We start from the raw sequence: 27682 nt of genomic DNA, 5'->3' as shown, positions 1-27682 counted from the left end.
TTACAAGGCTGGTTTTAAAAATGAATTCAAAGCAAAAAGCATTGATCACAACTTTTTCCAAACTCCTACATACAATATTTCACGGGGCCACCAGACACCAGAGACTGTAAAGCGATCCCAGCTCACTGTAGCTATGTCTAAAAGAAATCTGCTTCACTAGGTGCTCTTGGGCTAATTGGGAACACAGAGCCATTCCTTTGTCTACGTTTGGCAGTACCATTACTGATGTGTAATGAGAAGTAAGAGTGGACCAGGCTTTAGCACCCTTCAAAGGGATTGTGTTTTTCTCTATAGAGTTGAGACATAAAATGACATTTCGTTGCACGAGAGGGGAGGTAGGGGGGACCTTCTCCTTCCAAACAATGTGAATCAAGTCACAAGAGAAGCAATCGGACTTAAGAAAATTGGAGGTACATTTTCATATAAAATGTAGCAATTTTCTTTTTTTTTATTTTGCCTGAATGTTTGTCACAAAGTGAACAAAAAATTATTTAAACTATATATGTACAAATTTCTCTTTAAAAAGTTTACCGATGTTAAATGTATTTTAGTGCCAACGTCAGACTGCGGTCTGCAGCTGACACATTGAAACCTGAAGAAGAATAAAAAAAAAAAAAAATGCTTTAAGTTCAGACCAGTTGTCTTGTTGGCTGTGATCGGTGGAGAAGTGATTTGTATGTGGATGAGTGAGAATGTCCTGAGTATCCTTTCCGTTGGGTATGCGTAATTACAATGTTTCACTTTCTAGCACTTGTAATTATATCGTTTTAATCTACTCAGTAAAGAGCCCAATTATACACGAATCTTCTAATTCTCCTGACTGTAATACGAACTAAATTATTGTTTAGTAGAGATTATCAACTCTATATTGCACGAAATATCAGCAGCACACCGGTAAAAAAAAAAAAAAAAATGCTCCCTTGTAATCGGGATCCGTGCTAGCCGACCGACCAAGGCCCGGGAGTCTTAAATACAATTAAACACATTACAACTAGTATTCAGAATATTTAAAAATGGATTGCATTGAGATGGAAGGAAATGCAATGTTAACGAATCGTTTTACTGCACATTACTTGCCGATTTGAAATGAATGTTATGTCTTTTTTTTATTGAAAAGTACAATTAAACGTAAGGAATACACAGTATAAATAGCACGAATATACTTTAACAATTGTAATTTTTTTCTAGCAAGACATTTCAGATAAATAAAAGCATTTAATTAAATAAATAAAAAATAATTGCCCTGCAATTTATCACTCCTCTACTTTAATGGCATACAGGCTGTTAGCCACTGGGCTACTGGTCCGCTGTAAAACAAGCAACAAAGTGTGAATATAAACAGGGATCCTTATCTCTAAGATCGTATCTACACCGCAGGCCGGCTATAAAGCTTGTCATAATGTTTTCTTCTTCACTGATTAACACAATCTCTAACATATACATGACAGAACACGACACGCCAGCCTCGTCTTCTAGGATATAAAATATTGGACATAATAGGCGTGGGTTAATCACGCGTAACACGTATCTCAGTTTAAACGTTGTTTAGTATCAAATTCGTAAGTTTGTTTAACAATAAAAATGCTGATTGGAAACAAAGTAACATGAAGAGTATGTACACATTGCATCGGCCACGGCATACCAATGAGAAAAGACCCACAAAGTAACACACAAGGTTAGCAAATGAAAATGACATGAGGGCAGATCTAGGGAAACGCATTTACTATAAATTACCCTCCACCACCCCAAATGAAACAAACTAAACTATATAAGCTTATATAATTAGGAACACAGATAATACATTTTGAATTGTAAATGAAATATTTCTGCAGAATGAAATGTAGCCAGTGAATTTGGGAGAGGGGGCAGGACGATAAACTGCAGGCTGGATAGGCCCAGTGCGGTATGTACAGTACCGAGTATTCAGGGCACAGGACCTCTTCTTATCAGAGATCCTCACCCATCAAGAACAGCAGCTTCCACGTATACAGTATATGTGTGACATAGGAAGGACTACATGTAGTATATGTAATAAATGCTCATTACACGGTGTGCTGCTATTACACAGGAACATTTTATTAGCTAAAGTCACTGTAATAATTACAAAACGGGTGCTTTGTGTACTGTGTATTCTGTGCAGAGGCAGGGAAGGGATAATGAAAGTGTTATATTACTGACAAATGAATCCAATTTTAAGTAATATACATATCCATGTGTAGTAGCACATACCAGTGGCCCTAGCACGGCTACATTGCACAAGTACACTGTGATTAATCACCGGAAGCTGGTTACTCTTCCTCTTACCTTTGGATCAATTTTCTTAAGGTTGGGATCATCTTCATCCACCTCAAAGTACAGCTCAAACGATGTGACGGACAGGGTTCCCTTCAGCATAATGGAGGGAGCTACTAATTGAGCAGGAGTGCTGAGGCTCACCGGACCTGCCAAGACATCATTGTGTGAGACCCCTGGTGCAGAACCCCCCATTAATATAACAATGCAGAATCACATCATGTGTACTAGCACCCAGGGCATGCATCTCCCATGTCGCAGGACATTCTCCCCGGTCACCAGTCATTGATTTCTGCACGTACACTAATGTGAGTAGGCACTCACTGCTGCTCCTACTACTAGGGAGCACATGTGAAAGGGCCCTTTATAGCAGCAGATGTATAAAACAGTTTTATTTTAGGAACAATGTTTTGCAAAGCAGACAGTGATTCGTGTCTGTTTCAGGACATCTGTGTGTTTCCCAGCGTGTATGATGCCTCAGATTTCTGCAGCCGGGAGCTCTTTCCAGCTCAGTTCATACACATAAATATAATCACATTTTCTCGGCCTCTTTCCTGTAGAGCCCGGTATAATCGGGGCAGGAATTATTCTTCACAATGCATGACAGTATGCACCCACATATACATGTATACGTATACACCCGCAGACACACTGCACCATTATGCATTTACACGCATGCACCCTCAGACACCCTGCACCATATATGCATTACATGTATGCACCCTCAGACACACTGCACCATATGCATTTACACGTTTGCACACTCAGACACACTGCACATTATGCGTTTACACGTTTGCCCTCTCAGACCCCCTCCACCCAGGCACATCATGCTTATTGATCGGCCAGTCAGTGCTCTAGCAGGGAGATCACTTATGCACAGAAAGCATATCTATATTCAGGTGGCCGTGCATTGCTTGAGTGACATGGAAACTCCGGATTAATATAGTGCTGAGGGGATGAGGAACAGTGGGGGCCAGGTAATGATTTTGGTGAATTACTGCCAAAAAATTTCAGATGAATTGTCATTTCCATCGATTGTTAGACGGGTGAGTGTCTTTAATCTGCCATCAATCTTCATGTGTGCCATGTGGACAATGAGCGAGATGCTCTGCCCTCTATTCCCAGTGTACAGATACATTGTGTTTGCAGATGGGCAGCAGATCGCTACAGACCTGCCTTGATTTCCCAGCGCTCACCCTCACAAATGAATGAAATAAGCAGCCCTGTGTTCCCTTGCACCCTGTGCATTAGCATGTAATCCAGAGACGAAATAACATTTTCCCAATCACTCCCAGACATTCAATTACAGGAGGAAAAGGGCAGCTGCACGAGGCAAGGGCAGCCTGGCCTAGAGACACTCCATTTCCAAGGCACACCACTTTATTATGGAGGATTACCTCTTAATCCTATTGCCATTGCTAGGATTATGTAATTAAATCTCTGTCACCTCAATTAAAGTACCATTGTACTCAGCAAAAGAGGATGTGTATACATTAAGAAAATGTAATCTTGTTTTAGATATTTTCCTCCTTGTAATACCTCTGAAATGATGCTACCCCGTTATTTTACAACCCTACTTGTGTAAATTTATATTTCATATTGTGTCATCTTGTGCAAATATATTTTTATATCATTTATTTAAAAACAAGACTTTCCAATAGGATGCTAACAGGAGAACACTGACAAAGCCACTGGTACAGATATTAGCAGTGTAATATTTTCCTATGAGAGCGGTCCCAGAGGATCTGCATTGTACATGTAAAACAATGGATGCACCGACCAATGAAAAAACAAAATTCATGTACTCTTACTAATTTATTTACATTTTTTTTAATGGATTAGGATTGTGTTGTGTACTCCAACCCAGTAACCCAAATCACATGTGCATAAAGAGCTGATAATCAATTTATCAAAGTCAACAGCAACTTTTAATAGTTTTACCACTAACCACTCTGTGGCTGAAAAAATAATCCAATTTAACACATTTAATATTCAATATTAAAAAGGAACAGATTGGTACATGTAAATGCCCCAGTATTATAAAAAAAAAAAAGACCTTGCCTTTCTGCTAGTGGAAATCTGCACCTCCTGCATACTGCCTGTACATATGGGACCATTCCCGAAGCTGCAATGCTCATTCAATGTCAATGAATAGGAAGTCCCAGCACGGCATGCTATTTTATCTGAGGTTTTCAAATCAATGACTTTGGGTGATTGACATGGTGTAGGGGGCTTTGGGGAGATACATTAGGTGTGAGGCAGGCCCCATCTGCACAACCATAAAATAGAATAGGTCCCCTATTAGCCAGGTGGAAGCCAATTAGAGTGATGAGGCATTTTCATGTACCTCTTGGGGGTTGGGGATTTGCACCCCCCTTCCTCTTTGTCTGTTGTTTGTCTGTGACCCCTCCCCCTTCCAGCACCTGATATATAATTACCTCCAGGTATGATTGAGCAGCTTCCCAATTGTTTGTCTGCTTGTGTGCATGAGGCATTGAATGGGAGCAGCATTTGGAAGGCATGCTGTTCCTTGTAGTGCCAATGGGAGATCCTGGGGGTGGCTCCCGGGTAAGTTAGCTCTCTGTTTGGAAGTGTTTTAGTAAAAGCCTTTATCATGAGGCGTACTGTGACAAATTACATGGCCCTATGTGGGCACTGCTATTATGTAGGTTAGGACTGCTGTATCAGAGAGCCGTGAAGTGGCCAGCAGCTAAACATGTGTTTGCAAACATTTGTGACGAATTCTCTGAATTTTATTACCAGATAGGTTCAGGGATTGTTACAGGTAATTCTCAGTGTGCGGAAGGGAATTTGGGGGTTGGGGATTTGCACCCCCCTTCCTCTTTGTCTGTTGTCCTCCTGCATACTGCCTGTACATATGGGACCATTCCCGAAGCTGCAATGCTCATTCAATGTCAATGAATAGGAAGTCCCAGCACGGCATGCTATTTTATCTGAGGTTTTCAAATCAATGACTTTGGGTGATTGACATGGTGTAGGGGGCTTTGGGGAGATACATTAGGTGTGAGGCAGGCCCCATCTGCACAACCATAAAATAGAATAGGTCCCCTATTAGCCAGGTGGAAGCCAATTAGAGTGATGAGGCATTTTCATGTACCTCTTGGTACCTTGAATGTAAAAACTAAATAAGTATATTGTGGGAAATTCTGCTAAAAGAAAAAACAATTCATGTCATGAAAAATTGTAATGCTGAAAAAATAGAGAAATAAAAATTTAGCTGATATTAGCCCTATCTGAGTAGAATATTGCTGTGCAGTACTATTGGGGTTGTATAGCTTGCATCTTTTTTTTTTTTTTTTTAAATCTGGTTATCAACTTAAACTATTCAAAATGTATAAAACATAAAATGTGTAAATGTTTCTTTTTTATGATCAACTATCATGAAATCAAAAGTATTAATTTAAAATATATATATTTTTTTCATCATGTCTGTATTTGTTGTAAATGACCTATTCTATTACAGTGCTAACAAAATGTATACTGAAGCAGGCAGAAACTTGACACACCAAATGGACAAAGCAGGCAGAATATCAGTGTGTAGGCAGGACCGTGTTTTAGTTTGTGCTACTTCAAGCATAATGAAATAGGCCCAAACTTAGCACTTGTGCACCTAGGCCTTGTAACATCCAAACTTGCATCCAAATTTAGGTGGGTGGTGAATAAATGTGAAAAAAAAAAATACAGAGATACTGCCCAATCATGACCAAAGATGAGAAGAGGCGCAGGGTCAATAATTAAATATTCTGAAAAGGTGGGTATTAAACATGTGAAACCATCAGTAAGGGTTAAATAAGATGAATACAAAACAATCAGTGCACAGGTCTGGGACGTGAAGCACGAGCACCGTTTGCAGAGAACGCAGTGCTGTGCAGGAGCACTGTACTGCACGAGAAGAAGGGACCACATCCCGGCAGATACGGTTTCCAGCTTACCTGTAAGATTTTCCAGGTCCTTCTCTTCCAGTGATGACAAGGTGTCATCGTCTCCTTCCAGAAGGTTATCACTCTCAGAGTTCTGCCCTCCCAAAATGTTACTCTTGATGGACTGCTTTCCTTTTACAATGGCATCTTCTACTGAATCTACAAGTAAAGGAAGAACAACATAAAAAGGCCTTATAGGGTCACATGCTCAGTATTTTAAAATGCAGCGTTTGTGCTAATGGATGGAAACATTACTTTCACAAAAGGTAAATGAAAAAAAAAAAGTTTAAATGCACTGTGCAACATGGATAGTTATCATAAGCTGTATTAAGTATGTTAGAACATGTATTCCCTCACTGATGCAGTTATTGTCAGCTGGTAACAGGGTATTTATTATACTTTATAGACACTATATAAATGTACACCTCTGTATTGTGTTTTATTCTGCATGTATTGTTCACAATAATCTCATATGAATAAACATTATTATTAAGACAAAGTCCAATACATGTCTTACTAAGAGAACAGAGCTGCCATCAGAAATTATGGGGCCCGGGACTGGCAAAATAGGCAGGGCCCCCATAATAATAATAATAATAATAATAATAATAATAATAATAATAATAATTAAATAAAAATAAATAAATAAATATATATATATATATATATATATATATATATATACACATACACATACATACTGTATATATATATATTTAAAAAAAAAATCTGTGTCCCCATAGTTTTGTCCCCAGAACCATATTATGCACCACACTGCAATGCCCCGCACAGTAATGCCCCAGAACCTGCTCATTGGGGTACTACTTGTTGTCAGGGGTTCTGCTTGTCCTCCACCCCCTGCAGCCGCTGCTGCAGACTGTTCAGCAGCCTGTTTCTAGCAAAACTATAGAAAATGTCCCAGTCAGAATGGCTGCCGCCTCAAAGGAGACAGTTATTAAAGATACTAGAGCCTCCTCTAGTATCTTTAATAACTGTCTCCTCTTGAGAGGCACTTTTCAATAGCCTGAAGGAGCCGGGCGGCGGCAGTGGCAGGAGAACGGACGGCGGTGGGCGGGCAGCAGCATGAGCGGCCTGGGCCCTCCCCTCTCTGTTAGAGAGGCCGGGCCCGGGACAGCTGTGCCCGCAGCACCCCCCTGATGGCGAGCCTGTAAGAGAATATGCAATTTCAAGAATTCCTTTATAAATGACCATTCTGTTAACATTGTGGCATAAACACAGGCATAATAGTATGAATTGATGCTATTTATAACAATATACTGCATTAGGGAATACATTTTACAATTACACATTTATTCTGATATTATTACATGCATTATGACATGTCAGTTACACAATTATTACATATCTACTACAGTTACAAGCTATTTAAAAGTCATGAAAACAGTTTTAGTATGTGGATACACACACACATACACACACAGCTAGTCAGTCATGTATAAAGTGAGAGTAACACAACATGTACTTGGCTTCTAATAACTAGATGCACATGGCATGCAAATCATGCCATAGCAATAACAATAATTGCCTATGTACCAGCACCTAACAAACTGACAAGTGAAATTATTAACCAGGTATGGGAGCACAACAATGAAATTAAATAAAATAGTTTGTCTAATGGATATTTATTTAACACTACAACAAACTTTTTTTTTTTTTTTTTACCTTTAAAATAAAATTTATAGTCCTGTAAAATGATTGACACAGATCTGCACAGCACACAAATTCTGTTGTTCCACGCACTAACAGTACAAGACAAAGGAGAAGTCTTGTTACACCCCAGTTGCCTAAATTGCAAACTTTCAATCAGAATGTGCAATGTAAAAACAACCAACCCCCTCGTGAGAACACTTGTCTTTACATAAATAAAATGCTATAAAGCTACAAGCCTGCCATTCGAGGAAGAGGGTCCTAAGCACAGCCAGAAATGAAACACCATTCCAGTTTAGGAAGGTAGCATATGTGCAACATTTAGCAATTGTTCAACCTGAGCCGAGTAAGGCCTTGTCATGGAAAATATGCAGCTTATTGATATTTGGAATGGTTTTCCTGTAATTAACTCCCCCTTGAGGATTTTAAGTTAGCAGCAGTGAAATTACCAACATTGCTCTAATACACACCACATGGGCTGGGGCCTTTCACAAATCTCAGTGGCCTAATAGTGCTCTGCCACAGGACTTTCTTTTTCTTTCCTTCAGTAATTAGAGCGCGGCTACCCTGAACACAAATTAAAGGATAATGATTGTGTTTAGAACTGGCCATAAAATAGCTGCCGCTTTTTAAACCAAGTCTAGACTTTATAGGTTTAAGCATCATTTCACAGAGATGTCAACGTTTCCTCCACGGCGCTGGAAGCGTCACTTTTTCACACCATAATCTGACCAATTCTGCCAATCCAGGCAACATTGCTAGTAGGCTTCACTTTCACTTCGTACTGCTCAGTAACATATACCAGCATGCAATGTTTCGCATAGACAACTGTTTGCCGACATTCTTGCATTTCCTAATATGACTATCAAAATGACTGCCATGAGATCCCTAAACTCTAACAGAATAATGTAATAGGCCAAACATCCCAAATAGAAAAAAATATATTTATTAAGTATTAGCAAACAGATTAAAAAGTCTCTCCAAAACAGGTACAGGGTTGAGTATCCCTTATCCAAAATCTCACATCCTTGGGTCCCCTACTGAGATAATGATATATATAGATATATAGATATATATATATAGATATATATATATATATATATATCAGTAGGGGAACCAAAAATGTCTGATTTTGAATTCTGGATAAGGGATACTCAACCTGTATTTTATTGCAAAGAGATACTCCTATACATCTCTATACTTTAACCATTTGATTGCTAATAAAACTTAAAATAAAGCGAAAATATATACGGAGACGATAGAACTGTATTGTTTTCTCTTTCCATAAATATTGGAATGTCATTAATCAGAAAATGATTCATATTCGGTCACCGAGTGCTGCCATATTGCTAAAAAATTCTCACACCTATAATACGAGTTTAATAAAGTGGCGATTGTATGCTTTACATGTTTATAGAACGCAACACATACACAAAAAAAAGAAAAATCATAAAATATTTTCATTATTATAGGATTATCTTTGTTCTCAGCATGCACAGCACTGGATCTCATTTTTCAAAGCTCGCCACACATCACGTGTAACATATTTTGTGCTATTGCGCCAAGATGATCAGAACAGTGTAGTCCAGGGTATGTTCTTACTTTCTGGTCTTTAGAATTGCCTCTGCAAATGCAGAGTGGCTATGATGCAGGAAACTCTGGAGAGGCACACAGAGTGAGTGAATGTCAAATCAGAGACCAATATTCTACCACTTTATTACCACCCCTGTAGAAAATGAAATCTCAGCATTTGTAATAAAATAATGCTTGGTCTAGGTCTTAAAGGAACGGACATTAGGACTGGTTTTTTTTCTTCTTACATTTAACACTTGTGTGCTTGAAACTTGTTTTTTCTCAAAGTGGGCAAAATGTTTTCTGTTACTAAGGCCCAATCTCAGTCTGCTGAAAGGTGGAATAGTATTCAAGCATATCTGTAAAGTGACAATGGCTAAGCAATCATTAGTAGTAATAATAATAATAATAATAATAATTAATAATAATTTTATTTATATAGCGCTCTTTCTTCAATAGGACTCAAGGCGCTAGTACAACATAAAAAGCCCCTAAAAATGATTTATTTCACTGAAATACCCAGTGTCGGTCCATGGGGGGTATGATGGGGAAATGATTAGCCTACCATCATCTGGTCTTGCACTCTGATTGGTAGATGACCTATGCATTGCAGCCACATCTATGAATACACAGTCACATACAGCCCAGCAAAAATGGGGGTTGATTGTTCTGAAAGAACCCCTCTGGATATGCCCATGAACAGTCCTTTTGTTAAAGGTACGGACTGTGGCAAACTTATATAGCAAGGCCCTGGGAAAGACACTAACATTTGAAGAGTATAAGCAAAACTTCTGAAGCATCCATATGAGTGCTGTTTTATCTGTGCAGCTAATGACAACACACCTATATAAATGGTGCATATAAAGCAAAAACACTTTCTATACCCATGATTTGAACCTGTATTACGGTTTGAAGGTATTTTGCATTTCATATCCGGGGACTCAATTGAGAAAGCAGAGCTGATCACTGCACCTGCCATTGTTACCTCTGCATCATTACTTCATGGATCTAAAAGAAGATTCATAGCAACAAATGTCTCTGGCACCTTCAGATAGGTTATGGGTTACTTTACTGCTGTTCAATTCTCTGCAGGACACTGGAAGCGGATTCAGCATGGCGGTACAAAGAGGATGTTTGCATGCTGGGGAGAGAGGGATGGTGCAATATTTGCCTAGCAACAAGGGCTTTCTCTTGGTCAGTGGTTCTCAATCTCGGTCCTCAGGAGCCCACACAGTGCATGTTTTGCATGTCTCCTCACAGAATCGCAAGTGAAATAATTAGCTCCACCTGTGGACCTTTTAAAATGTGTCTGTGAGTAATTAATACACCTGTGCACCTGCTGGGTTACCTGCAAAACATGCACTGTGTGGGCTCCTGAGGACCGAGTTTGAGAACCACTGCTCTTGGTATCCAGACTATAGGACGACAGTCAAAACGTTGACCACTAATGGTTGACCTGTAAAAAGTAGACAGTACAATAGGTCGACAGGTTCAAATGGTACACTCACATGGTTGACAAGTTTAGTTTTTTTTTTTTTTCTCAAGTTTTTCATACTCTATCATCCACGTGGACTAAGTTTGGGATTAGTAATCTTGCCGAAGCATGGGGAGCAAACGCGGTACACAAATGGGGAAAGGGGAGGGGGGGTTGTGGTAGAAAAGTGGCAAAACACTAAGAAAAAAGAAAATAGTGACAACCTTTTTTTGCGTCAACCATTTCCATGTCAGCCTTTTGACCTTGACTACTTTTTCCATGTCGATATTTTGACCCTGCCGACCTTTTGCATGTCGAATATTTAGAATAAGCCAAATGGCTGTAGACCTTTTAGTGTAGATCTAATCATCCACACCCCTTTTTCTTTCCCATGTAAGGCTGGTACCCGGATGATAGATCTACACTGTCAAGTTAGACAGTCAATAGGTCGACACCATATGTCGACATGCACTAGATCAACAGTGCATAAGGTCAACAGGTACAAAAAGGCTGCAGCTTCAGAAGGTCGACATGGCAATGGTAGACATACAAATTGTCGACAGAGTTTTTTTTTTCTTTTTCACATTTTTCATCATAGACTACGAATGGGAATAGTAACCTTGCCTGAAGTGTGGCGGGCAAAGAGTGCCCATGAGGGTCTACGTTTTCTATAATTTGGGTCATATATAAATAAACATAGTAAATAAAATAAAAAATTTGTGTTAACTATTTCAATGTTGACCTTTTGACCATGCCGACCATATAGGGTCAACCTAATGACTATCTAATTCCTGTATATCTTCTATACCACACCTGTGAGGCGAGCAGTAGAATGAGCACTGCACACATCACTAGGTTAGACTTATATATAAGCATATCCTTTTCAAATACTAAGCATACCCATTTATACTACAATAAGTAGGTCTCTTTTCACCAAACCATCTATGTCTGGTACCTATTTACCAATACTTTAAATTTACATTTTAGGTTACAAAGGGCACTCTGACCCCCCACTTAAAACAGGAGATTGAACAAATATTCCATTTCAAATATGTCTGAAGAATGCAGAGCAAATATTTTATCTGTACAGTGTATCTCTAGGCCTAGAATGAGTCCCACACAACCTCAAAGCTGCCAATCAACCTAAAAGTGCCCGAAGGAGGACTCTGGGAGAACATGCACCCTGAGTCTGCAGCTGCCTACCCTTTACAGGACTGCTTCTATTTCCTCACAGTCATGATCATTACAGGGTGTTTATATTTCAATTAACTATAAGAATACATTAACACTGGTTTTAAAATATATTTTATATACACATGCAATTGTGTCAGACACCATCAAACCTATGCTGTTTAATATACCGTACATCTACACATAATATCCAACTGTTGGAAAAGATGATTTGCAGATTCTATTTTCCTTTACTGGGGTCAGTACAAGTGGGGATCCGGACTGAAAGTCGACAGTATCTAGGTCGACCACTATTGGTAGACAGTAATTAGGTCGACAGGGTGTCTAGGTCGACAGGGTCTTTAGGTCGACATGTTCTAGGTCGACAGGTCAAAAGGTCGACATCAGTTTTTCACAATTTTTTTCTTTTTTTGAACCTTTTCATACTTAACGATCCACGTGGACTACGATTGGAACGGTAATCTGTGCCGAGCGAAGCGGTAGCGGAGCGAAGGCACCATGCCCGAAGCATGGCGAGCAAAGCGAGCCATGCGAGGGGACGCGGTGCACTATTTGTCGACCTTTTGACCTGTCGACCTAGAACATGTCGACCTAAAGACCCTGTCGACCTAGACACCCTGTCGACCTAGTTACTGTCGACCAATAGTGGTCGACCTAGACATTGTCGACCTAGTTACTGTCGACTTTCAATACCACACCCGTACAAGTGGTTGTACGAACTTCTGCTGCGTCATCATTTGTGCAGCTTGTTTATGTTTGTAGGTGTGCAACATAATGGCTAAAGCGCAGCATTTATAGACTTCATGTACAATAGTAACTGGATTTTAGTAGAGAGCAATCAGGACATCAACCAGTGATTCCAGTTACAATGGCATCTGTTTACAAGCCACAGGCCTCTCCGAGCTTACAGATGGTCAGTCTCTGCTTTGAAGTTATCACATGATCCACCCATAGGTCCAAAACTTAAGTGGCATCTCTCCAACGGTATGCAGTTGACTTGCTGGCAGCCGGTATCCCGGCGATAAGGATACTGATGCCAGTATCCCGACCTCTCAAACATCTCATAATAATACGTGACTATTATGTGATTACTTTCCATAAAGCTCCAAAAAACATTCCAAAGCCATCTCTCTACTGTATGTCAATCTGCACTCACAGTATGATATGTATATACGCTCCAAGTAATATCTTAATGGTATTTTAAAAATACACAGCAGTTTATGTAGCTAGAATGTCTGACGGACCCTTATTTCTTAAGCCCAACTCTGTGTAGTAAGTCTGCAACAAATCACATGCATCATTTCCAGGCTGCTGTAGGAGTCTGCTCACTGTCACACAATAGCTGCACCAGAGCTGGGAATTCTGAAGACTTAACTTTTATTTACCAGTTGCAAGTTAAGGAGTAGAAAGCCCCGGCTGTAAACTGTGTTCCAAAGATCTATTGCAGAGTTGTCTATTTTTTATGTAGCACACATATTAAACATACTCTAAATACTTTAGTACCTATTTCAAAATACACTAAACTTCGTCTATAGGGAGACTTGCATGTCAGCATCATGATCCCACTGTACAGAGCTGTGCATGGATGAAGTAAAAAACGTTGCTAAACAACCCTGATTATGTTACTTTATCCTACTCAAACAGTAAAATGAATCAACAAACCAAAGTGTTGAAGCAGGCAGCCTTCAACCTAAAGGCGAATGTCAAGTTCACGGAACATGATATATGAGCACTAGAGAGGCAGTCCCACTACATCATTACAAGTCACCCTTGATGCACAAGTATTAACAATAACACACTTTCTTGCCCTCTCTCACTTGGAGATTTGTTTTGGTATTTAAGCAAGATCCCCATTTAAACCTATGCTTCTAAACAGTAAAGTCACATAGAAAATCACAGGTGCTGAAATCTCAAAGAAGGTTTTACTTTTGACAAAGCACAACTGAATATTTCCTGGCACACTGCGTCATACAGTGCAATATAAATTTACAGTCAATTAATAATACCTTCTAGCCTACCTAATATAACTGAAGGAGCATTGTATTGATATGATGCTTAATTTAAAAAAACTGGTTATTTTGATTAACTGTTCTTGAACAATACACATAAGATTCTTCTGATTGTTGCGGAACATTGTATAATGTCATTGGTTGCTATATACAGTTGCAAGTAAAAGTATGTGTGAACCCATTGGAGTTTCCAGGATTTGTGCATAAATTGGTCATAAAATGTTTTCTGATCTTCATCTAAGTCACAACAATAGACAAACACAGTCTGCTGAAACTAATACCACACAAACAATTATATGTTCTCATGTTTTTATTGAACACACCAAAGTAAACATTCACAGTGCAGGGTGGACAACGTATGTGAACCCTTGGTTTTAATAACTGGTTGACCCTCCTTTGGCAGAAATAACCTCAACCAAACGTTTCCTATAGTTGCATATCAGACCTGCACAACGGTCAGGGGGAATTTTGGACCATTCCTCTTTACAAAATTGTTTCAGTTTTAGCAATATTCTTGGGTTGTCTGGTGTGAATCGCTCTCTTGAGGTCATGCCACAGCATCTCAATCGGGTTGAGGTCTGGACTCTGACTGGGCCACTCCAGAAGGCGTATTTTTTTCTGTTAAAGCCATTCTGTTGTTGATCTACTTCTGTGCTTTGGGTCGTTGTCCTGTTGCATCACCCATCTTCTGTTGAGCTTCAATTGGTGGACAGATGGCCTTAAGTTCGCCGGCAAAATGTCTTTATAAACTTGGGAATTAATTATTCCGTCGATGATAGCAATCTGTCCAGGCCCCCAAACCATGATGCCCACTCCACCATACTTCATAGCTGGGATGAGGTTTTGATGTTGGTGTGCTGTACCTTTTTTTCTCCACACATAGTGTTATCTTATTATTATTATTATTATTATTATCCTCCTTTATTTGTATGGCGCCACATGGGTTCCGCAGCGCCCAATTACAGAGTACATATGCACATAATCAAAACAGGAAAACAGTGACTTACAGTTGAAGACAATATAGGACAAGTACAGGGTAACTGAGCATAACTACACCAGTAAACGACATAGAGATAAGTTCCAAGGTGGCCAAAAAACTGGCGATTTGGGCAGTTGAAGATTATCAAAGTAAGAAAAGGATAAGCACATGAGGGAAGAGGGCCCTACTCGTGAGAGCTTACATTCTAAGGGGAGGGGTAGACAGACAGGGGTGACATAGATGGGGTACATAGAGAGCGTGGAACAGAGGGTTAGGATGAGATTTGGCTGGGTTTGGTAAAGAAGTGGGTCTTAAGGGCCCGTTTGAAGTTTTGTAGAGAGGTGGAGAGTCTGAGGGGGAGAGGTAAAAACTTCCAGAGAAAGGGAGCAGCACGTGAAAAATCTTGGAGTGGGAGGAAGTAATCAAAAGACAGGAGAGTCGGCGTGCATTAGCAGAGCGAAGAGGACGGGTGGGAGAGTAAAGGGAGATAAGGTCAGAGATGTAAATGGGAGAGGAGAGGGTGAGTGCTTTGTAAGTGACAGTGAGAAGTTTGAATTGGATTCTGAAAGGGAAGGGAAGCCAGTGAAAGGCTTGTAGGAGAGGGGAGGTGAACGTAGTGCGTTTGGTGAGGAAGATGAGCCGGGCAGCAGCATTGAGGATATATTGGAGTGGAGAGAGGTAATTGTCAGGGAGGCCAGTTAAGAGGCGATTACAGTAGTCCAGTCTGGAAATAATCAGTGAGTGAATAATGTTCTTGGTGGCATCCTGGGTGAGAAAGGGTCTGATCCTGGAAATGTTTCTGAGATGAAAATGACAGATTTGTGAGAGGTGCTGAATGTGTGGTTTGAAGGAGAGGGAGGAGTCAAGGATTACGCCAAGACAGCATACTTGGGGGCTAGAGGAGATAGTCATGCCATCAATGGATAATGAGATTGTGGGAGGTGAGGTTGTGCGGGAGGGTGGGAAGATGATCAGCTCAGTCTTAGACATGTTGAGTTTAAGAAAGCGCTGGGACATCCAGGAAGAGATAGCAGAAAGACAGTTGGAGTGTTGTGTGTTCCTTCCAAACAAGTAAACTTTGGTTTCATCTGTCTACAGAATATTTTGCCAGTAGTGCTGTGGAACATTCAGGTGCTCTTTTGCAAACTTCAAACGTGCAGCAATAATTTTTTTGGACAGCAGTGGCTTCCTCCGTGGTATCCTCCCATAAACTCCATTCTTGTTCAGTGCTTTACGTATGGTAGATTCGTCAATAGAGATGTTAGCATGTGCCAGAGATTTCTGTAAGTCTTTAGCTGACACTCTAGGATTCTTCTTCACCTCACTGAGCATTCTGCGCTGTGTTCTTGCAGTCATCTTTACAGGACACCCACTCCTAGGGAGAGTAGCAACAGTGCTGAACTTTCTCCATTTATAGACCATTTGTCTTACCATGGACTGATGAACATCAAGGCTTTTAGAGATACTTTTGTAACCCTTTCCAGCTTTATTCAAGTCAACAAGTCTTAATCGTAGGTCTTCTGAGAGCTCTCTTCTGCGAGGCATGGTTCACATCAGGCAATGCTTCTTGAGAATTGCAAACTCGAAACTGGTGTTTTTTTTTTTTATAGGGCAGGGCAGCTTTAACCAACACATCCAATCTCGTCTCATTGATTGGACTCCAGGTTGGCTGATTCCTGACGTAAATTAGCTCTTGGAGAAGTCATTAGCCTAGGGGTTCACATACTTTGTCCACCCTGTACTGTGAATGTTTACATGGTGTGTTCAATAAAAACATGAGAACATATAATTGTTTGTGTGGTATTAGTTTCAGCAGACTGTGTTTGTCTATTGTTGTGACTTAGATGAAGATCAGAACACATATTATGACCAATTTATGCACAAATCCAGGAAATTCCAAAGGGTTCACATACTTTTTCTTGCAACTGTAACCTTAATCTGGATGTACAAGTTGTTTTATAGAAACTACAGATATTATAAAACAGCATTCCTAGTTACTTGCTGCATCTTCCACTTACTTACCTGCCTCCTCCCCTTAACATAGTCTCAGGCACTGTATTTCTGTAGTACAGCACCCCAAAACGTCTATCGTTTTTCCAGACCCACCCATATAACCTTCAATGCTTACCTATCCAGTTACATCCTCTCTGTACAGTCCACATAACAGCACATATCTTGTCTTCCAACATTGCTGGGTGATCATATCATACAACCCATTAAGAACCTAGCAATCTGGTGGACCATTATGCTTGTGTATCAATGCCTATTTCCCTATAGATTGTAAGCTTGCGAGCAGGTCCTTCCTACCTCTATGTCTGTCTGTTTTTACCCAGTTTTGTTCTAATTGTAAAGCGCAACGGAATATGCTGCGCTATATAAGAAACTGCTAATAAATAAATAAAGAAATAAAATATCGTTCACAATTATAATATGGACGAGACCAGCTGTGCATGTGGCACAGTCACTCAGAAGGTGGCCGATGTTGTATTTCAGAAACCGTGCAGCCTCAAGAGACAATGTATGAGTGTGCTATAACAGAAAAAAAAGTTTAACAAAACAAAACAAAAAAACACCAGTAACCAGAACGGAGCAAAACAATCTGCCTAGATCAGATATCCTATAAAATGTCCCCTTACTTCAGATTAAACACACAAGAAAGAGATAGATAATTCCTTATCCGGACACTAATTAGAAATATAATGTGTGTATAAACTACTTATATATTACGTTTTCAGTAATACATCTCTTCCAGAAAATATATGAATATGAAAAACAAACTGGATTCTTATGTGGTTGGTACAGCAACAACGCAAGGAAGCAGCCGTGCAATACCATACTCCAACTATTCTAATGCTGCAGTATGAGTCTGTAGGAAATAGACGCCTCCTGACAGCATCTGTGATCTGAGTGCTGCCTCAGTCGCGATGGTCGCAGGCCTTAGTCGGTCTGTGTAAGCTGAAGCTTACACAGACTGGCTGTTGGAACCCCTCTGCCAGGTCCAGGAAGCCTGCGTCACACAATGCAGACTCTGCGCTCAGTACGACTACAAAACGTGTGGAACGTTCACGGTCGCCTCCCCCAAATGCCGCAGCATAGGACCATCGGATTTGTAAGTAAACCATTGTGTTCGTGTACAAAACCGAATAATAGGCCCTACACACTGGCCGACATCAGTCAAAGATATGAACGATCTCGTTCATAAATGAACGAGATACTGTTCATATCTTTGAGTGTGGAGGCTCCAGCGATGAACGATGCGCGGCCCCGCACTCGTTCATCGCTGGTCCCCCGTCGGCTGTACATGCAGGCCAATATGGACGATCTCGTCCATATTTGCCTGCACTTCAATGCAGCCGGGTGACGGGGGGAGTGAAGAAACTTCACTCCCCCGTCACTGCCCCTCCGCCGCCGGGTCGCCCGTATCCGCCGTTGGGCAGCTCGGCGGCGGATCGGCCAATGTGTAGGGCCCTTTAGTCCAATAATATAGTATGTTCATAATATACAAGTATAAAGAGATAGACCCCCCAGGGCCTGATGTAATGCGGTGCGAAACGGATAGAATTACGAGATTCTTGCCGAACTCGTACGTTTTTTTACCTTTTTTTTTTTTAAAGCAGCAATCATTTACAAAGCAAAACCAGGTTGGTTTTGCCTTGTAAATAATTTCCGCTTTAAAAAACAAAACAAAAACCATACAAGTTTGTCCGGAGCTCTGACCGTCTCACACTAAATTACATCCAGCCCCCAGTGTTCATGTGAAAAAATATGAGGCTGCCCAAATGTCCCTTAAACATCTTCTACAACCGAACGTAGGGGAAAAATCATCACCATGTATATTCCCTTTATAATTATGCACTTACATGAAGTGGGTTGAAATCAGGCATACAAACGCAAATGAAGATTTCATTCTTCTACTATAGCTAGCCTAGGTGTCAGCTTCTTGTCAGAGAGAGGACATTCACCAACAAAAGATATAAAATAATTCCAAAGCAAAAACATTTACTTCTTCCCATAGTGTATCCTGGTGCCATCTCTTCCCCAGGTAAACGACACTCTCAGTTCTAAAGCTTATGTGCCCATTGTAGGTACTTTAAGTGGTGAACAGGTGTCAGCATGGCACTGACCGGTCTGCGGCTACACAGCCCCAAACACAACAAGCTGCAATGCACTTTGTGTTCGGACACCTTTTTGTCATAGCCACTGTTAACATTTTCAGCAATTTGTGCTACAGTGGCTCTTCTGTGGGTTAGTACCAGATGGGCTTACCTTCACTCCCCACGTGCACCAATGACTCTGTCACTGGTTCACCAGTTGTCCTTTCTTGGACCACTGTTGGTAGGTACTAACCACTAAATATCAGGAAGATCCCACAAGACAATTTGGCATTGTCAAAGTTGCCCAGGTCCTTACGCTTGCCCATTTTTCCTGCATCTAACATATTGACTTCAAGAATTGACTGTCCACTTGCTGCCTAATACTAGGGCCGGCAACAGAAATCTTTGGGCTCGGTACATAGATGTCTCTGGGGACCACTCACATCATTATCTATCTACACACACACACACACATATATATATATATATATATATACATACATACACAGTATAATGTCAACAGTAGTTTATACACATTGATGGCACAGTAGTATGGTGCCGCTTACCATACTTGTGTAATTGTGTGTGTGGTGGGGTTTTTTTTAGAGCACAGTGCAAAACAGACTATGGTAGAGGAGAGTGGACAATACAAAACATGCAGAAGGGGGCAGCTCAGTATAGGACACACAAATGGTGTGGGGGCTAGGGCGGTGCTGTGGTGTTCGAGGCAGGGGCGGTGCTAGGGTGTTTGGCACACCCTTGCAAACTATAAATGTGAGCCCTCCCATACTTTGTAAAGTGACAGCAAGCTGCCTAAAAAGGGGTGTGGCCACATAATAGTTCTCCCAATTGAAATTACGCCACACAAAATCACAATCTTATTCACATTACACCGTACGTAGTGGCCCTGATTCATAGTACGCCACATAGCACTATCCCTTATTTACATTATGTCCCAGAGTAGTGCCCCCCTAGTCATGTTATGCTACACAGTAGAACCCATTATACATATAATGCCCACAGTAGTAAGGCCCCTTACAAATAATGCCCACAGTAGTAGTGCTGCTTAAACACATCATGCCCAAAGTAGTGCCCCTTATACTCATAATGCCCTCAGTAGTAGTGCCCTTACACATAATGCCCACAGTAGTAGTGCCCCTTACACATAATGCCCACAGTAGTAGTGCTGCTTGAACACATCATGCCCACAGTAGTGCCCCTTATACTCATAATGCCCTCAGTAGTAGTGCCCCTTACACATAAAGCCCACAGTAGTAGTGCCCCTTACACATAATGCCCACAGTAGTAGTGCCCCTTATACACAATGCCCACAGTAGTAGTGCCCGTACACATAATACGCACAGCAGCAGTACCCTGTATACACATAATTATATTTCTAATATAAATGAGTTACAGTAGCTCTATAATTACGACTGTAACCTGCAGACTGTGGGTATTGTATGATACTAACATGGTCCTAATAATAGGGAAGATAAAACATGGAGCAGATAACTTGGGTCTCTATGAGACAGGATCTTGTTTTTGGATGAAAAAGTCAATAAAATAGATAAATTGCAAATGAATAAAACTGAAAGTACGTAACAAAATAGTAGTAGTACAATTATACACATAGTAAGTCTGACCAAAAAATGATGGTTGTTTAGATCATCTGGCAAAGTTCTGGCATAGAGATTTGCAGAGTGTCGGGTAACCGGAAAAGAGATCTGCAAAGTGTCAGTTGACGACGACGGGAGGGATCGCAGAGGCAGCAAAGACTGGAGGATAACATGCAGGAGGTAAGTTACCACACTTGTGTAATTGTGTGTGTGGTGGGGGGTATTGAGAGCACAGTACAAAACAGAGACTATGGTGGGGGAGATTGGACAATACAAATAATGCAGAAGGGGGCAGCTCAGTATGGGACATACAGATGCTGTGGGGGCATGGGCGGTGCTAAGGTGTTTGGCGCCCCCTGCAAATTATAAATTTGAGCACTCCCATAAAGTGACATCTAACTGGCTGAAAAAAGCAGTGTGGTCTCACAAAGAAGGGGCGTCACCACACAATAGAACTCCCAATTCAAATTAGGTAACATAAAATTATAATCTTATTCACAATACACCGCACGTAGTGCCCCTGATTCATAGTACGCCAAATAGTAGTGTCCCTTATTTACATTAATGTCACACAGTAGCGCTCCCCTAGTCACGTTATGTTACACAGTAGTGCCCATTATACACACAATGCTCAAAGTAGTAATGCCCCTTACAAATAATGCCTACAGTAGTAGTGCTGCTTATACACATAACGCCAACAGTAGTGTCCCTTATATGCATGTCAACAGTAGTAATGTCCCTTATACACATGATGCGCACAGTAGTAGTGCCAGTTATACTTATAATGCCCACAGTAGTAGTGCTGCCTATCCGCCTAATGTCCACAGTAGTAGAGCCTCTTATATGCATAAACCCCACAGTAACAGTGCCCGTTATATACACTTAATGCCCACAGTAGTTGTGCCCCTATACACGTAATGGGGGTCATTCCGAGTTGATCGCACGCTGCAACTATTTGCAGGCCGTGCGATCAGATAGACGCCGTCTATGAGGGAGTGTATTGTACCTTAGCAAGTCTGCGATCGCATGTGCAGGGGAGCGGGGCAAAAAAGTTATGTGTAGTTTCTGAGTAGCTCTGTACTTATTCAGCCACAGCGATCTTTTCAGCCTGTCAGGTCCTGGAATTGACGTCAGACACTCACCCTGCAAACGCCTAAACACACCTGCGTTTCTCTCACCACTCCCAGATCCACCTCCCTGCTGTCAATCTTATTGCGGACTCAGCTGCAACGGCTTTCCTCGCTGTTCTGGTCACTGCCTGGCAATGGCCGTCGCCGGGCAATGACGCGCCTGCGCATTGCCGCCCGCGAGCATGCGTAGTTGTAACCAGTTTGCATGGCTGCAAAAAATTGCAGCATGCGAACGGGTCGGAATGACCCCTAATGTCCACAGTTGTAATGCCCCTTACAAATAATGCCCACAGTAGTAGTACTGCTTATACACATTATGTTCACAGTAGTGCCCCTTATATGTATAATGTCAACAGCAGTAACGCCTCTTATACACATGATGCCCACAGTAGTAATGCCGCTTATACGCATAATACCCACAGTAGTAGTGGGGAGCCTATTTTTCTCAGTTCATTTCCCCTAATGTCAAAACTGGAAGAGCTGCTCCTCTGGAGGTAGTGAACTGGCTGACCTTTTTATCAATGAACTGGGGGCAAATATATTAACTCACATAGAGGATCCCATTTCAAAGTGACTGACAGGAAGTCGGCATTTGGGGTGGTAACAGAGGTGGCTAACTGTACACAGGCGTGTCATTTCTGTTCAAACACCTTTCCGTGCACGTGTATAAATTACCTATTGCGACCTGTGTTGATGCTGGAGAGCCCTCTGTGTCTAGGAGACTTGCTCAGCCCTACGACTGCTCAGACTCACTCAGGGTGGACTGCGATGCAATTGCGAACAGCAAAAGATTGCAGCAACAATCGCTTTAACAACCACAACTGAATCAGGCTCACAATTACACCATTATATTTTACTATTTTATCACATTTAACAACTAAGGGGTCAATTTAATTATGTGCGAGTTTGTCTTACAACAGCCTCACTTTCTGGCATCCTAAACTCGCTCAAAAGTGCCCGCAGCCCTATCTGGCCACAAGGAGTGCGAGTTTGGGTGCAGTTGCGAAACATCGCAGCAATGGCAACTCATACCTAATTGGATTGACCCCTAAATTTTAGCAATTTATAGTTTTTATTATTTACTGGTCAAGTTTCTATTCTGAAGATACCAAACTTATTACTATAAGAAAGAATGTATCCCCCCCAATGTGTGTACTACATAAAAACAACTGGCTATTTGGGTTAATTATTCTAATTTTAGGCATTTTCCATGTCCTCAATAGTTAGAGTAACATATTTACATAGAAAGATTTGGCTCTCTATACAACCACACCACTGTTTGTAGTTTGTCTTTCTGCTTGTTCATCCACTAACAATGTTTTTTCATCTTTTCCTCTACACAGCAGTTGACCATTGGCAAGTATAGGCAGGTATAGGTAAGTATTGTACCCCTCCCATTAGCCATAGCTCCCTGGGGGGCTTGATTCAGGCTGCAGGTGGGGAGAGGTTAGGGTTAGGCTGCATGTAGGGTGGGTTGGGGTTAGGCAGTGGGGACAGAGGTAAGGATTAGGCAGCTCCGCAGGAGGATTAGAGTTAGGTACAAAAGTGGTCAGTGTTAGGCTACGGACAGGGAGGGTTAAGGGGGTGGGGAGAGGGGAAAAAAAGCCTTTTTTGCACTGGGATCCCGGCATCTGTATTACAACCAATAGGATCCCGTGCGCCAGGATATCATACTGATCCCCCTATTAGTACACCTCTTAATGCCCAGAGGGAAGGGCAATCCTGAGGCCACGGTTCCTTAGAGGTTTCCCCCCAAGGGTTTTTTTCCTCTCCTGAGTGCTGAAGGATGACTCTTTGTGAGTCCAGAGGTGTAGCTTTTATGCCATAATGAGTATCAATCTCATGTCCCTCCCCTGCAATGTATAAGAAGTAAAATAATCACTAATGCAATCACTTCTATGTTTAGACCCCGGCTGCACTACTTCACATGTGCATTCGTCAGACTGCGTATGTGAGAGCAGACAGTAATGCTGAGGGATCCCGAGGATCTTTCGCCTGGGAAAATAAGATTTTACTCACCGGTAAATCTATTTCTCGTAGTCCGTAGTGGATGCTGGGGACTCCGTAAGGACCATGGGGATTAGCGGCTCCGCAGGAGACTGGGCACAACTAAAGAAAGCTTTAGGACTACCTGGTGTGCACTGGCTCCTCCCACTAAGACCCTCCTCCAGACCTCAGTTAGGATACTGTGCCCGGAAGAGCTGACACAATAAGGAAGGATTTGGAATCCCGGGTAAGACTCATACCAGCCACACCAATCACACCGTATAACTTGTGATACTATACCCAGTTAACAGTATGATAACAACTGAGCCTTTCAACAGATGGCTCAACAATAACCCTTTAGTTAGGCAATAACTATATACAAGTATTGCAGACAATCCGCACTTGGGATGGGCGCCCAGCATCCACTACGGACTACGAGAAATAGATTTACCGGTGAGTAAAATCTTATTTTCTCTAACGTCCTAAGTGGATGCTGGGGACTCCGTAAGAACCATGGGGATTATACCAAAGCTCCCAAACGGGCGGGAGAGTGAGGGTGACTCTGCAGCACCGAATGAGCAAACTCAAGGTCCTCCTCAGCCAGGGTATCAAACTTGTAGACTCTTGCAAGAGTGTTTTAACCCGACCAAGTAACAGCTCGGCAAATTTGTAAAGCCGAGACCCCTCGGGCAGCCGCCCAGGAAGAGCCCATTTTCCTCGTGGAATGGGCTTTCGCAGATTTAGGGTGCGGCAGTCCAGCCGCAGAATGTGCAAGTTGAATCGTGCTACAGATCCAGCGAGCCATAGTCTGCTTAGAAGCAGGAGCACCCAGCTTGTTGGGCGAATACAGGATAAATAGCGAGTCAGTTTTCCTGACTCCAGCCGTCCTGGAAACATATACTTTTCAGGGCCCTGACTACGTCCAGAAACTTGGAATCCTCCAAGTCCCAAGTAGCCGCAGGCACCACAATAGGTTGGTTCACATGAAAAACTGCGACCACCTTTGGAAGGAATTGGGAACGAGTCCTCAATTCCGCCTTATCCATATAAAATACAGATAAGAGCTTTTGACAAAGCCGCCAATTCTGATACACGCCTGGCCGACGCCAAGGCCCACAGCATGACCACTTTCCACGTGAAGTATTGTAGCTCCACGGATTTAAGTGGCTCAACTCAATGCGACTTCAGGAAATCCAACACTACGTTGAGATCCCACGGAGCCACTGGAGGCAAAAACGGGGGCTGACTATGCAGCACTCCCTTAACAAGTCTGAACTTCAGGCAGTGAAGCCAGTTCTATTTTGGAAGAAAATCGATAGAGCCGAAATCTGGGCCTTAATGGAACCCAATTTTAGGCCCATAGTCACCTCTGACTTGTAGGAAGTGCAGAAAGCGACCTAGCTGAAATTCCTCCTTTGGAGCCTTACTGGCCTCACAGCACGCAACCTATTTCCGCCATATGCGGTGATAATGGTTTGTGTTCACTTCTTTCCTAGCTTTAAATAGCGTAGGGATAACTTCCTCCGGAATGCCCTTTTCCTTCAGGATCCGGCGTTCAACCGCCATGCTGTCAAACGCAGCCGCGGTACGTCTTGGAACAGACAGGCCCCCTGCTGCAGCAGGTCCTGTCTGAGCGGCAGAGGCCATGGGTCCTCTGAGATCATTTCTTGGAGTTCTGGGTACCAAGCTCTTCTTGGCCACCCGGAACTTCTTACTCCTCTCCTTCTTATTATTCTCATTACCCTGGGTATGAGAGGCAGAGAAGGGAACACATACACCGACTGGTACACCCACGGTGTTACCAGAGCGTCCACAGCTATCGCCTGAGGGTCCCTTGACCTGGCGCAATATCTTTGTAGCTTTTTGTTGAGGCGGGACGCCATCCTGTCCACCTGTGGCCTTTCCCCCCGGTGTACAATCATTTGGAAGACTTCTGGATTAAGTCCCCACTCTCTCGGGTGGAGGTCGTGTCTGCTGAGAAAGTCTGCTTCTCAGTTGTCCACTCCGGGAATGAACACTGCTGACAGTGCTAACACATGATTTTCCGCCCATCGGAGAATCCTTGTGGCTTCTGCCATCACCATCCTGCTTCTTGTGCCGCCCTGTCGGTTTACATGAGCGACCGCCGTGATGTTGTCTGACTGGATCAGCACCGGCCGGTGTTGAAGCAGGGGTCTAGCCTGACTTAGGGCATTGTAAATGGCCCATAGTTCCAGAACATTTATGTGTAGGGAAGTCTCCTGACTTTTCCATAGGCCTTGGAAGTTTCTTCCCTGTGTGACTGCCCCCCAGCCTTGAAGGCTGGCATCCGTGGTCACCAGGACCCAGTCCTGTATGCCGAATCTGCGGCCCCCTAGAAGATGAGCACTCTGCAGTCACCACCACAGCGACACCCTGGCCCTTGGAGACAGGGTTATCCGCCAATGCATCTGAGGATGCGACCCGGACCACTTGTCCAACAGATCCCACTGGAAGATCCTTGCATGGGACTTGGCGAATGGAAATTCTTCGTAAGAAGCTACCATCTTTCCCAAGGCTCGCGTGCATAGATGCACGATACCTGTATTTGTATTAGGAGGTCTCCGTCTAGAGACGCCAACTCCTTGGACTTCTCCTCCGGGAGAAACCTTTTTTATCCTGTTCTGTGTCCAGAACCATACCCAGGAACAGTAGACGCGTCGTAGGAACCAGCTGCGACTTTGGAATATTCAGAATCCAGCCGTGCTGTTGTATCACTTCTCGAGATAGTGCTACTCCGACGAACAACTGCTCCCTGGACCTCGCCTTTATAAGGAGATCGTCCAAGTACGGGATAAGTACTTCGGCCATTACTTTGGTAAATACCCTCGGTGCCGGGGACAGATCCACGGCAACGTCTGGAATTGGTAATGACAATCCTGTACCACAATTTTGAGGTACACCTGGTGACGAGGGTAAATAGGGACATGCAGGTAAGTATCCTTGATGTCCAGTGATACCCTGAAATTTTCCAGGCTTGCAATAATCGCCCTGAGCGATTCCATTTTGAACTTGAACCTTCGTATATAAGTGTTCAAGGATTTCAATTTTAGAATGGGTCTCACCGAACCGTCTGGTTTCGGTACCACAACATTTTGGAATAGTAACCCCGGCCTTGTTGAAGGAGGGGTACCTTGATTTCACCTGCTGGAAGTACAGCTTGTGAATTGCCGCCAGTACTACCTTTCTCCGAGGGCAGCAGGCAAGGCTGATGTGAGGCAACGGCGAGGGGGAGTCGTCTCGAACTCCAGCCTGTATCCCTGTGATACTACTTGCAGAACCTAGGGATCCACCTGTGGGCAAGCCCACTGATCCCTGCAGTTCCCGAGACGCGCCCCCACCGCACCTGTCTCCACCTGTGGAGCCCTAGCGTCATGCGGTGGACTCAGAGGAAGCGAGGGAAGATATTTGATCCTTGAACTGGCTGACTGGTGCAGCATTTTCCTTCTTCCCTTGTCTCTGTGCAGAAAGAAAGCGCCTTTGACCCGCTTGCTTTTCTGAAGCCGAAAGGACTGTACCTGAAAATACGGTGCTTTCTTTAGGCTTTTGTGAGGAAACCTGAGGTAAAAAATTTTCTTCCCAGCTGTTGCTGTGGATACGAGGTCCCAGAGACCATCCCCAAACAATTCCTCACCCTTATAAGGCAGAATCTCCATGTGCCTTTTAAATGCAGTATCACCTGTCCACTGCCGGGTTTCTACTACCCTCC

General features: G+C 42.5%; 2 protein-coding genes across 3 annotated transcripts in view; one reads left to right on the top strand and one right to left on the bottom strand.

Moving 5' to 3' along the window:
* MAB21L2 (mab-21 like 2) overlaps window positions 1–1109 on the top strand; it is a 3805-nt gene extending 2696 nt beyond the window's left edge. The window contains exon 1 of the mRNA XM_063920572.1: window positions 1–1109. This exon is cut by the window's left edge and continues 2696 nt beyond it. The gene's annotated coding sequence lies outside the window, so the exon portion shown is untranslated.
* The window catches only part of LRBA (LPS responsive beige-like anchor protein), a 1108277-nt gene that overhangs the window by 367973 nt on the left and 712622 nt on the right, over window positions 1–27682 (bottom strand). For both annotated transcript variants that reach the window (XM_063920568.1, XM_063920569.1), the window contains exons 38-39: window positions 6249–6395; window positions 2305–2441 (exon numbers count right to left, since the gene is read on the bottom strand). In XM_063920568.1, the coding sequence (XP_063776638.1) occupies window positions 2305–2441; window positions 6249–6395 (284 nt within the window). The remainder of the gene's footprint in view (window positions 1–2304; window positions 2442–6248; window positions 6396–27682) is intronic.

This window comes from Pseudophryne corroboree, chromosome 1, assembly GCF_028390025.1.
Source record: "Pseudophryne corroboree isolate aPseCor3 chromosome 1, aPseCor3.hap2, whole genome shotgun sequence".
Classification (NCBI taxonomy): domain Eukaryota; kingdom Metazoa; phylum Chordata; class Amphibia; order Anura; family Myobatrachidae; genus Pseudophryne; species Pseudophryne corroboree.
The sequence above is the reverse complement of the archived record's forward strand: the minus strand, read 5'-3'. Positions and strand labels throughout refer to the sequence as shown.